Genomic DNA, 12593 nt, shown 5'->3' on the forward strand with positions numbered 1-12593 from the left:
AGAAATCCAAGGCCCATATGCGTATTTTTGTCGATTCAAACGATTCGTTGCTGAATCATGCAGAGATGAGAAATTCAGATAAATGACGTAAGATCCGAAATAAGGGATAATAAATTTTCCTCAATTAGAATCGACAATGATATCTCTTTGTGTAAACTTTGTGTGAACTTATTAAAATTATTTTTTGTATCATACATTATTTCAAAGTTAAGAATTTTTAAGTGACGCAAAACACTGATCGATTTTAAAATAATTACTAGAAAAAAATCTCCTATTTCATAACGAAATATATATTGGATCTCACGTCATATATTACTATTTTAACTGATATAAAGTTTCTAGTTATCAGTCATTAGGTATATAGATAAGCTATAACAGTTTAGGCTAAAGTCACTTATATAAAGTTTAATCCTGAATGAATATTTGTGATAAAAGGATAAATGGAAATAATACAATATTTTCTACACTGTAACAATCATTTTTCAATATTATGAAAACAATATTATTTACTGTAATTATTTTTTGCTAATTTTTTATTTTATTATACTTTTACATTTTCTTTATTGCAAATATACACACATCTTACACTTTCTCTCTGCCGATTATAAGATATGAATATCATAAATAAATTTAGATAATTTAGCAGTAAATTATAAAAAATTTTAATTGTTACACTTTTATTTTTTCTTTAGCTTTTAATTTGTTTAATTTTTACATTTGTAAAAAGGTGGTGGTGTATGAAATATATACGTATAATAAAATTAAAATTCAATAAAGTCTGATATTCGGTTCTAATATTAACCGAATAATATTATTATTTAATATGTATATATATTAATAAATAATATTCTCTATTATGTGTCCTCATGATATTTTCAATTTTTCGAAAAAAATCTGTCTGTGTATATAGTGTGCGCGTAAACACTGCACTAAATTGATCAATAAATGCAAAATAAATACACTAATAAAGAGGCATCCAGGATTAAGCTTATTCTAATCTGTTTCTAACTTATCCATTTTGAGGCAACGAATATATGGAATACTTCACACTTATCTACAACATCTTTATATTGTTATAAAATTGCGTACATTTAGATATATGGTGGTATTTATACACATACACACATATATATACATATATATACACATATGCTATTTAGATATATTAGGTATTATATGTATATATTTATTTATTTATTTAATAAGGTGCCACACATTCGTTACCTCAATAAAAATGTGAATTTACTCACCGACCCCGACGCGCAACAGCGGAGTTGTATCTGCCACGTAGCTACGTTGATTCTGTAACATACAAATATAAAATTCATATTAAAACAGTGTTCAAGAAGACCAATATTTCAAAACATCATTTTTACGCGCTATTTATTTATTTATTCATCAGTCAACTGGATACTTATTTAAATAATTATATAAAAAAGAAAACAAACTTTCATACAATTTTAAATTACTTCTTTTTTTCTAATTATTATTTCTAAATCATGGTTATAAATTAAACGACTCAAAATTAAATAAAAAAAAAGATTACTTTTAAACAAAATAAAAAATAATAATTACCGCTATGTTGTTCCGCTGGCGCCCGATGCCTCTCCTCTAGGCCTCCTCCTCGTCCTCTCGGGTTGTCAGGTTGAATTCCCTCGATGCGACGATGCGACCTTCTTCCGCATTATTATATATACTTTCCGCACTTTATACGACACTCCCGACGTTAACCATTCGCGAGACTCTATTCTGTATTTCAAATGAACGATTAATTGAGATCAAACGAATCGTGCGAAAGTACGCGATGCGATCCAAGTTCGGCACTCCCGTCGCGTATTACTTAGGATTCTTACGAGCGAATAGATATTACGTGAAATACGTACCCGCTTGAACAAATATACATCGCTTTGATACCCGCGCGAACTCAACGAGTTAGAGTTAATTGCGCGAGAGACAACTGATTTACTAATGTGCGACGTGCATATCGTATACGGTTCTGCGCTGCCTGCTGACACGGCGCGGCGCGACGTGACGCGGCGACTTAATTGTTCTCGCACGGTGATTTCGCGTAAATAAGGATACAAAACAACACCGAGGCCGCATGCCACTCCCGATATCACTTCCTGAAACATATATTAACACTTTCTAGATACATATTCTTCCAAAATTAGAGAAAGAGTCGCGATATCGATTGTCCCGATTCGTTCCGTGTTCACCGCTACGCGACGCGACGCAACGTTACGATAATGGCTGCGTTCGGAAACGTCACCCGGGTGCACGCGAGTATACTCCCTTCTCTTTCTATCTCAGCGAGTGACGTTTCCGAACGCAGCGAAGATGTCGGCAATTTGGCGCGATACTACGCGATACTACGCGAGTCAAGTAAACGGCTAGTAAAGACTACACGTATTTGATTAATCAAAGATGCACGATTGAAATTGAACAGGTATCCGACGCACAGTACGGTATCGAGTATCGAGCACGTAAATCAATACCGCGGCCTTGCACAACGAGGAGTCACGACTGCGAGCCGTCAATTTCCGCGACGCAAAGTATAGATATCGAAATTACGAAGTATTCACGAACGGGCGATGTATCACGGCGTTCCGTTACTTGAATCACTCGATATACGACAATATCACTCGGCCCTCTTTTTCCCTTCAGAGTCAGAGAGAATCGGAGATAAATCGTACGACGTACGCGAAAATTCTGGCACAGCGTTCAAAGCGCGACACGAGATAAATGAATGCTACACTGCTACGATTCGAGTCCATACATATATGGCGCGGGCAGGACAAGCGATTATCGTCCGCAACTATCACAACGGAACTCGGAATTACTCACAATTGCATTACCTTCGTCTCGATGTCTCCGCTCCGCCGACTCCGCCTCATCGGGCGAGGAAATCGCACGACAGTCGACACATCCAGATCCATTCCGATCCTTCGCGGCTCGCGGCGGATTATCGAGTGCCCGAGCAACCCGAGTGCGTACTGTGCGTAGCCGGTAGCCCCGAGCCCGCGCCGCGGAACGAGAAGCAGGAGTGCCAATCGTAGGTCGTAGGAAGGAGCGCGTTCCGAAACGCACGACGCACGGCTACCAACGACGAAATCGCGAAGCACGAACACTTGACGCTTGTGTGAAATTCATCGGAAGATTGTGAGTAACTTTCGCAAGTACGTAACGATACTCCGAACGTTGACGAAAACAAGTGGCGAGGCCGCGGGCCGACTTTGAACGTACGTACGTGTTGTTTTTAAGTTGACGGATTTATTCAACGGTCGCGCCTGGTATGCTCAATGCTGCCTGGAGTGCCTGGTTATCTGATACGGCGCACCGCCGCGCCGCCGCGGCCGCTCGGAGCGGTCGAACGTGATTGGTCGGATTCGGAGGCTCGACTCGCTGGGAACCAATCGCGTTCGACGACTCACCTGACTGCGGTACGTCGGCCGGTCGGAGTCGGTGCGAGAGCGAGACGTTGTCGATCGTGTAATTCCTTTCTCGTGATTTCTCTTAAACGAAAAGAAATTCGGTTACAGAGCGTTGCAAGCTGAACATACGCCGAATACTCCGTCCCTTCTCGTGTCGAGTGCAACGAGTGGAATGCCGTATTGCCGTCTCTGGACCAGATGAACGCTGAATGCCGTACTGGACTGCCGGCTGTGATTTGGCGGGTCTCCCCGGTCTCCTCGTCTCCTGCAGTGCTCCGTGATCGGTGAGTCAATTGTGCATGAGAAACAAATGATTCTCGAAGCGAGATGCATCCGAATTTTGATAGAAATCGTTGCTCCGCGTGTCGCAGTGAGACGCTAACCCCCAAAATTCGCGTCTCCTCTGCCTCCTGCCTAATTCGTGTTTTACTCCGAATTAGTGAATCGCATGGGAAGACGCTTCAATAAGTAGCGTGAACTTTTCATTTATACGTGCGGTGCGGGAATTAATAATCAGCTGTTTCAAGAGAACGGTCGCATATTTGACGTTCTTTTTTTGCTTGTCGCGATCGCGAACGAACGCGAACGAGAGCGAGCGAGCTTGCTTTACCAGCGTGTAAATATCGAGAGCGAACAGCTGAAATGTGTGTCCACGAATACATTGCGTTTTTCGTTAATGAAGGCAGGCACGTAATTCGTCATAAATATTTCAAATTTATTTGTATACGTGTGCTTCTTTACCTATTCCTCATAACCTCTATTTTACAGAAAATTTACGTTAAATTGTCATTTGTAAAAATTTCTTCGCGATTGTTCTCGCAGCGCGGTAATTACGCATAAATCATAAATCTAAATATTATTCGTTTTACTTATAAAATTTTCCATAAACGAGCCTAATTGCCTCGCATTTCGTGTTCTTGTCTCGCAGATTTATTAGCAAGAAATAGAAAGTACGTTGTTCATTCGATCGAGGCGTTTTAAAATGGAATTATTGCTACGAAATTCTTTTCCGATTCAGCTAATACATTCGACAATACGTTACATAGCTGATACAATTTAATATTAATTTTTTGTAAAATAGAGATTATGAGAAATAAAGAAGCATATGTGTCTTGCGAATTCATTAGCAAAAAAAAAAAAGAAGAAAAAATGACGTTTTCGTGACCACAAAAAATAGCAAAATTATAAATCTACAAAACTGTTGGTTTATATACTAAAGTGTCGACCATTCATAAAACCAATGGATGAAAATATATTGTATTAAATCATACAGTTTTTACGATTTTTATTTTATTATCAACTATAAAAGAGAGTACGTTTTATATTTCGAGGAATATATGAGAGGTGTTGTGAATGTTATAACATCATTTATTACCTTCATTCCGCGATTTATGGTTATTCTTTACGAGTAACAGCTAAAATTTTATTACCATGTGTATCAATTTGCAAAGTAATGATGACATCTTTACAGGCTCCATGAACGTTACAAAGTGTTATAGCTTTAACAATAAAATCATTAATCGCGCAAGTTTTTACCTGGAGCTATCGTCATAGTATTGGCAAAAATTTTAATGATATTAGTTTCTCAGGATCGTCAATCTGGTTCTCAATAAACGATAATGTACCGCGGCTTCTTCCTGAATAAATCTCGCGTGATAAAGAATGTACGTGTATCGTGATATCTTCACCCATTTGAAAGTTACGTGTTTTCCAACATCTTTTTGAACTCTATCGACAGAAATTAGAACGTTTTATGATCGATCGTGCCTTTTCTAAATAATAGGCAGGATATATGTTCCGAGTAACGTAAACAGGAAAGAGAACCTCTATTGTGTTCTTTTTTTATTAGAGTGAAAATGAGTACGAGAATCCATCGTCTCAAGCAACCTTTTATTTTAATTCACTCTATTGTAATTTATGTATTTTTTACTGATCATTACATATTTATTAATTGTACATATTCTTGACGATTTATCATGCAGATTAATATCTATTAAATAATGGATCTAATAATGTACGATTATCGATTAAATATTTTTATTGTTGCGAAAGATTTATCGCACAGACGCGATAACTCTTTCGAGATCTGCATCGCCGATAATCGGTGCGAACAATTCCTCAGCCAGTTCTCGAGAACAACATCCGGTGAGAAGAGGTAAGACAAATAGAATTTTTGCCAATTTGTTTTCACGATCGTCTCGCTGTTGAAGATGTCGTATTAGAGCTTCCACGGCGTTATTTCTCGCTTGCGACATTACGTGGAAACCGTTGGTAGTATCGGCGATCTCTGCAATTTAGAACGATATTGCGCTATCATCGCACTTTTATCGTCGACAAATTTTATGCATGTATTATCGAAAAGTTATACGGCTCTTATGCATATATGTACCGATATCTGTTTGACTTTTATTTACCGGGACGACACAGCGCAAACGTGTCTAAAATACATAATTCGACATCGTCCAATTGCAATTTTGCAATCGCAGTGCGCGTTGCGATTATGCAGGCTGAAGCACTGTCGTTACTCGTTGCACCTTGTCCTCGTACGTTCATTAAATCAATCGGCCACGTGGCTGCACGTAAAACGAAAAGAGCGGACCATCCACGACGAAGAATCTTGTTTTGCTCCTCCATATCCAGCATCGAAAAGTCTCGATGACGACGTGCACTCCGAATAGCAGCCAGGAATATTTGCGCGGATATTTCGTACTGTATGGCTGTGCCTTGCATGCAACATAAAATCCAATTTAATTATCGTAAACAATATATATCGCAATAACAGAATACAGCAGAATACAGCAGTGGTTAGATAGCTTCTGTCGAGAGTTGAGTAACTTAAATATTCCAAGGAAAGATAATTACCGGGCGATATGATCCTCGTTGGCTGCGCATGGCGCGACATGACAGGAAAGAAAATATTTTCCCTGGTTTCAGACTCGCGTAACGTCTTCATCATTAATGTATTGTTCAATGTGGGATTCTTGAAAGGCAAATATATCTCGGAGCTATTAAAGCGTGCACAAAAAGTCGTTGATGAATCGACTCTAGGCTTCCAAGTGATGTTAGAATTATGAGGATTTGAGAGCTCATTATTTCGAGTACGTGGACCTCGTTCTTCTTGCACCGCTGTGAAAATATTTACTTTAAAAATTCAACAGTATCTTGTAAAAAAATATAAAGACTATTTCTTATTTGGATTTATACCAACAATTTTTACAATTGATTTTGAGACAAGTAAAATAAATATCTCCTACAGATAAGCAATTAAATATTTGTTAAACGTGTTTTAAAATATAAATATGCTCTGCTTAGATTATCTCGTACGAACATAATATTTTTTATAAAATTGAAAGATTTTGTGAAACTTATAATTTTTTTTATTTTATCACATGATCTTATTTTACACTTGCGCTTTTATTAATCGATATGAAGGTGTATATAACAATGGTGTAGTTGAACAATCCCATATAGTAGGATAGCTTTAGCTCTCCGATCACAGAGTAAGCTTTGTGTATTTAAGACGCTGACGACCGAAGTTGACACTCGATGTCGTTTTACGTGACACGTTATAGCAATGGCTACTACTAAATTATTTACAGGATTATCCATGAAAGATGGCTATCGCAGTTTGTGTTCGTTACTTATAACAGATTTAGTCTTTTCCAGTTTTTCCTAAAACTCTTAGATTTTTTATCAACGAAACATTATTTAACGCAATTAGTTTGTCAGAAATATCGAATTAAAATATATCTTGTGAAATAAAAGAATATATAAGTTAACCATTAGATTAACATCGATTGTCCAGATTACAATTTCGCTGTCAATTAACTTTTCTGAATAGTGTTAAGGGTGAAGGCACGTGTCTAGCACACGCCATTGTTTGCATTTCGTTGAGTTCGTTAGCACCTTGCTATGTTTACTTGTCGGCGGTGATTTTATGTTCGGTATGAGATTTTATAAAAGATATATCGATTTAATTTAATTCTTATTATTCAGAAGAAGAATAAATATAATAGATTAGATTTATTTGATTACGAAAAAGTCACACGTATAGTAAATTTTTAGGGAACAAAAAGATGTTTAGATTATAAACTTAATTATGCAAGCAATACAAATAATTAGTAATATGTCTCGATTTTTATACGCAAATGTAAAATATATCTTTAATTAGCATTGTTTTATGTCAATTCTAAAACAATGCCAAAATTTGATTTACTATTTAAGAGAGAAAGAGAGAGTATTAAGAAATTTTGTTTTAAAGTTATTAGATATTTTACCTACCCGCTGTATTCATCCCAACGGTGAAACATTTCTTTAGACGGCAATGTGGACACCAATTTCGTCTAGCTTTGTCAACGGTGCAGGATCCGTCACTATCTGAAGGATTATTAGGTCACATTATTGAGATGATATTAGGACATAATATTTACGTAGCATCTCCTAGCAGTATTCTTTTAATACTAGAATGTCCTGTATATTTTACTACTTCTATTAAAAGTGTACAAACTTGTGCAAGTGAACAGAGCGCCGCGACGCACCGATCTCTTAAAGAAACACGAGCAACCATCGCAGCAATAAACACCGTAATGTTTTCCATATGATCGATCACCACATACTTTACAGGACACTGGTGTAGGCAGAGTTCTTCCTATTACGAGAAATGTTATCGCTTATCAGCTAAGAATTTTATATCGAGATTAATTTTAGAAGTTACAATTAACTTTACGAAGAGCAAGTTATTCGTATTTTTTAATCGGTTCCTATTACACGTAGTCGTACTGTCGAAATATATGGCGTTATTTTTATCTGCGGTTGAATAAGTGAAAACAGATATTTACCCATTTTTTATTTCACTGCAATAAGTTCAAGATTACGTAAATCAGGCACGTAATTGAAACGTTTTCGTAATTTGAATATGAATCGCACGATGTCCGTGCAATGATCAAAGTGATCGTGTCCGACCGGGCTCGCGAACGAAGACAAACTCTGTCCACGGCGTGGAAAGCACCCCTGTTTGAGGGAGGCTTAACTCGTTGGTGGTGGAAATGGACGGAGGTAAGTTGGATTTGTTCGATATGTCACTTCAAACGTCAAAACGCGAAAGAATAATATTTGCGATAGGCTGATCGAGCGTGACACCATTGTTCGATCGTGAAATTATTCCAGACTAAAGACAGTATTCTTTAGCACGATAAAAAGGAAAATAATAATTATAATATTCCAAATTTTGTAAGAAAAAAAAGCGCAGCGATATTCAATAATCTAAAAAATTTTTTGTAGAGGTAAAATTGCAATTTTTTTATTAGAAAAGATTTTATTTTTCTTTAAATTTACAATATCTTGATGCTTGGAGGATACATAAAAAATATTCTAAATAAAACTTGACAGTTTAATTTCTTATTTCCGTGTATATTATAACTGTCCTGAATTTTATTTAACAAAAAAATTTTAATTTCTTTTATTTATTGGCGATATAGATATTAGAAAGATATTATAGGTAGAAAAGCATCTGACTTTATAAATAGCATGTGCATCGTTGTTATATAAGGTACTTCATATCAACATCAATTGCATATTATACAATAATTTATTTGCCCATGTACAAAAGTTTAAAGGATAATTCTAAGTTATCCTATAACATCGCTATTATTGCGGGAATTTTAATGAACTAAAGAAATGCAATATGATTGATTTATCCCTCATTCAGCATTAAGTTTTCACCATATTATTTCGAATAGGATCTTTCTTTCTTTAACTCGAAGAAAGAAACGCAACTTCTCTGTCATCTTAATTGATGAGTAAAATTATTTATTGCGCATTGCAAAAGTAGAGTTACAGAGGAACTATACACAAAGATTCATTTTTGATTAACGTTAACTAAATATATTCTTCAAGAAACCGTGGCAACAGCCACGGTTTGAGTCAATAAATTATAAGAATGGCTCATCAGACTTCTCCTATTTATCTTTTGAAGTGAATCATTATTATATTCGTGCAAGGTTTATGGCTAAATCTAATAATGTTATATTCGTGCCTCGAGAGATTAATTTCATCCACTAAAATAAAAAATTTGCACTTATTTTGCTTATTTGTTATAATTATAAATTTAATGCTTATTAATGCTTGCTGATAAAAATCAAGTACGAAAAATAAAAAGTATACCTTTTTTGGCCCTTTAAGAAAAACATTTCATGCAAAATGATTCAACACTTATTTCAAGCAATCATGGAGAGTAAATGTTCTATTCTAGTATATGGCAGTAAATAAAGCAATGAAATCGTCGAGGCCGAAAGAGTTTATCTATTCTTAATATTGCAATAGTTTATGAAGATTATTTACAATTAAGTACTCTGGTTTCGCGTGCATTTGCTGTGTAACAAAAAAAATTGTAGGATAATCGGCATAAATATTAAAAATATTAATTCAACATTTAAATAACAAAAGTTCCGTTCTTTTTCTTTTAATTCTAATTAGTTGAAGTCGAACTGTTATTATCTGATTAGAAAACTAAAAAGTAGCGTGATAAGTGCGACGTTTTATTGCTTTTCAAATGCAGTAATTATATTTCTATTTGTTGCACACGAGCCTTGCCAATAATCCGTCATTTTTATTAAGTATCCTTGCGCTTTTGTTAAACCAGGAAGCACTCTCGCACTAATTATATTATAACTCAGCTATTTACATGTATCGGATATTCAAACGCAAGAAGTTAAATATAGAAATGTGCTGTGTCTCATTAGCATTTTATAGTTTTGTCCCATTTTCTCGCGATTCCAATTATTATCCCTGCTAGTAAAATGATTTTCAATACGCGTCGTCTTTCATAACTTTTATATAAATCCCTGTCATTGACTAGAGATCCAGTTCTCCTCACCTTATTAACGACACGTTTAAAATCAAAGTTTTTTAAGACACATCGATGAGATATTTCGTTTCTTCAAATCATTTTATTATACATTAAAGCGTTCGCGCATAGATTTCTGTGTGAGATAGTCACTTTCTCGAAAATTTATTTTTTCGAGAAATGGTATCCTTTTCTTGGATTCATAATATTTCAGCTTCTATCACGAAGAATGAAATTTTTTCTTTTAATTTTAAAACAATTTGCACGTCACTGACTAGTCCCATGTTGCAGAAGAATTCTTCTTTCACACACTTGTCAAAGAAGTTTTTTGACCGTTAATTTTGTTATTCTCTCTCTTGTTCTTTTTCCAAATAATCGGATTAAGTTTCAATCCACAATTTTCAATTCTAAATCGTTATTAGAAATTTTACGATCTTCTTTCATATAAGTTTCTCGGCGATTTCTTGAATACTGCGGAAAGGTTTTCTTCGTCTTTCAATACGTCTGAATTTATTTTCAAGACGATTCTAGCGAACGAACTTCAATTGCTAAACAATTACGAGGACGCGAGTAATTTCGCTGCTGCAGTAACATGATGTTGATGATGATAGGACGCCTCTTGAGTGCCATAATAGCTCTGTTGCTGATGTTCACTGGTGACAGCGAGTTGATGAGGATGTTGATAATATGATGAGTACGGCTGACCAACGATGCCGTCGCAGCTCCGCGGTTCCGTTTTCACAGCAGGTACACTTCCGGTGGCCAGGAGAGAAGTATGTCCGAGGTAAACGGGTCTATCGGTCGATGTCGACGAGCCCGATGACTTTGGCACCTCGATTTGATGCTGCTGCTGTTGTTGCTGCTGTTGTTGATTGTTCTTCAAATCTGTAGAGAAATAATCATGACATTAAGAATAAACCATTGTAAATATAATAAAATGAAGAAATCGGACAAGACTATACATAAATAAGTACAAGATATAAGAGAAAAATTATTTTTATTAATAGATATGTAATAACTGTAATTTAAACTTGAAGAGTAAATTTTTGATATTATGAATGATGAATTATGTAAAATTGAAATTATTACAGTTATCGCTTCTTATGTATTAAAACACAACAGAAGCGATTTATTATCTATTTTAGAGTTTTATATTTTTATATTTTGTACATATCTGTCACGTAAGACAAAAGAGAATTTTAACGTTTACGAACCTGTGGAAGGGGAGGATGTAGTCGAGGCAGTGGATTCATGGTCTCCCTGGGACGATCTAGCATTCTGCTCTGGGGTCTTTTTCGGTTTTCTCTTCCTTGTTTGTATACCGTCCTTCCGCATGGCTAGCGGTCTATTGACCCCATGCAATTTGAAGTATAACCCACAAGCGTTGCATACTGGCTCGCCCTCGTTGTTGCGCCTCCACAAAGTGGTGGTGCGGGTGCCACAGTTTGTGCAGCACAGCCCGAGTCGCCTCGTCGCGGTCTGAAATTCCGACATCTGTCCCATTTGTAACGCATGTCAAAATGATTCAATTGTTATGCGAATGCAATTATCGTGATTAAATGATATATTCTTAGAAGAATGAAACAGATCTCTTTTAAGAGACGTTCATAAAAGGATTAATAAATGTGAATTATAAATGTGAAACAACTTAATATAAGAAAGTATTTGTAAATCCCGGTAGGTCACACAATAAAACATTATCATATATTAGAAATTAGTGTTAAAAGTCAGTTCTTTCGCGGATACAATACATCATGTGACTTTTTCGCGACATAGAAAGACGGCTCTTTGCAAAATGAATATACGTATAGACATATTGGTGAAATTTTATTATGATCATTTGTGGATGAACTTACCAGGCGTTTTGAGGGCTTAATGAGCGGCCTATTCATGCCGTTCATCTTATGATAAAGTCCGCAAGCATTGCAAAGATAATGGCCAGTGCCGTCTCTTCGCCAGAGCGGCGTCGATATCGCGCCGCAATTCACGCACTCGCGACCCTCGCCAAACTGGAAATCCATCGCGGTGTCTGTAATCATTTTCATATTCGATCGATTAATTTACTTTTGTTTTAACGCTTGTTGTGATGTATGCACCAGAGATAAAAACTGATTAGTTTTCTATATATATATTCTACATTCTGAAACAACAATACAACAACAAGAGACATCCTTCAATTAACGATGCACATCCTATGATTAAAGAAAATTTAAAAACATTAAGTCACGGAAAATAAGAGATTTAAATCTCATTTTACATCTGATGATGTTAACTCCACTGTAAACTTCTCCAAGTTTCTCTTCACGTGTCACATGACA

General features: G+C 35.9%; 2 protein-coding genes and 2 long non-coding RNA genes across 7 annotated transcripts in view; 1 reads left to right on the top strand and 3 right to left on the bottom strand.

The window, feature by feature from the left end:
• Window positions 1-860: 860 nt before the first annotated feature.
• Window positions 861-2975, bottom strand: LOC139820730 (uncharacterized). The gene is made up of 3 exons (XR_011734099.1): window positions 2845-2975; window positions 1576-2123; window positions 861-1302 (listed from the first exon to the last, which is right to left on the bottom strand). It is a non-coding gene; the product is annotated as an uncharacterized lncRNA (long non-coding RNA).
• A 483-nt stretch (window positions 2976-3458) lies between these two features.
• LOC139820729 (uncharacterized) overlaps window positions 3459-12593 on the top strand; it is a 75940-nt gene continuing 66805 nt past the window's right edge. The window contains exon 1 of the long non-coding RNA XR_011734098.1: window positions 3459-3715. This is a non-coding gene — a long non-coding RNA (uncharacterized lncRNA). The remainder of the gene's footprint in view (window positions 3716-12593) is intronic.
• Window positions 5313-8397, bottom strand: Hr83 (Hormone receptor 83). The gene is made up of 6 exons (XM_071791200.1): window positions 8270-8397; window positions 7939-8079; window positions 7713-7808; window positions 6294-6557; window positions 5846-6154; window positions 5313-5718 (listed from the first exon to the last, which is right to left on the bottom strand). Exons 1-6 carry the CDS (start codon window positions 8271-8273, stop codon window positions 5486-5488), a joined length of 1047 nt encoding a protein of 348 aa, XP_071647301.1. The 5' UTR covers window positions 8274-8397; the 3' UTR covers window positions 5313-5485.
• LOC139820723 (uncharacterized) overlaps window positions 9219-12593 on the bottom strand; it is a 46528-nt gene continuing 43153 nt past the window's right edge. For 3 of the 4 annotated variants that reach the window (XM_071791196.1, XM_071791195.1, XM_071791197.1), the window contains 3 exons: window positions 12132-12304; window positions 11490-11769; window positions 9219-11160 (listed from right to left, as the gene is read on the bottom strand). In XM_071791196.1, coding sequence (XP_071647297.1) covers window positions 10832-11160; window positions 11490-11769; window positions 12132-12304 — 782 coding nt within the window. In that variant the 3' untranslated portion in view covers window positions 9219-10831. The remainder of the gene's footprint in view (window positions 11161-11489; window positions 11770-12131; window positions 12305-12593) is intronic. The other variant, XM_071791199.1, reaches the window with a different exon arrangement.

Source organism: Temnothorax longispinosus, chromosome 10, assembly GCF_030848805.1.
Source record: "Temnothorax longispinosus isolate EJ_2023e chromosome 10, Tlon_JGU_v1, whole genome shotgun sequence".
Taxonomy (NCBI): domain Eukaryota; kingdom Metazoa; phylum Arthropoda; class Insecta; order Hymenoptera; family Formicidae; genus Temnothorax; species Temnothorax longispinosus.

Excerpts from the sequence above, each read along its gene's own strand:
- Hr83 (XM_071791200.1), bottom strand. Across the intron at positions 6,155-6,293 it reads AACGAGGATCATATCGCCCG|GCACAGCCATACAGTACGAA; the intron begins GTAATTATCTTT and ends GTTGCATGCAAG. Across the intron at positions 5,719-5,845 it reads GTTTGCGCTGTGTCGTCCCG|AGATCGCCGATACTACCAAC; the intron begins GTAAATAAAAGT and ends TCTAAATTGCAG.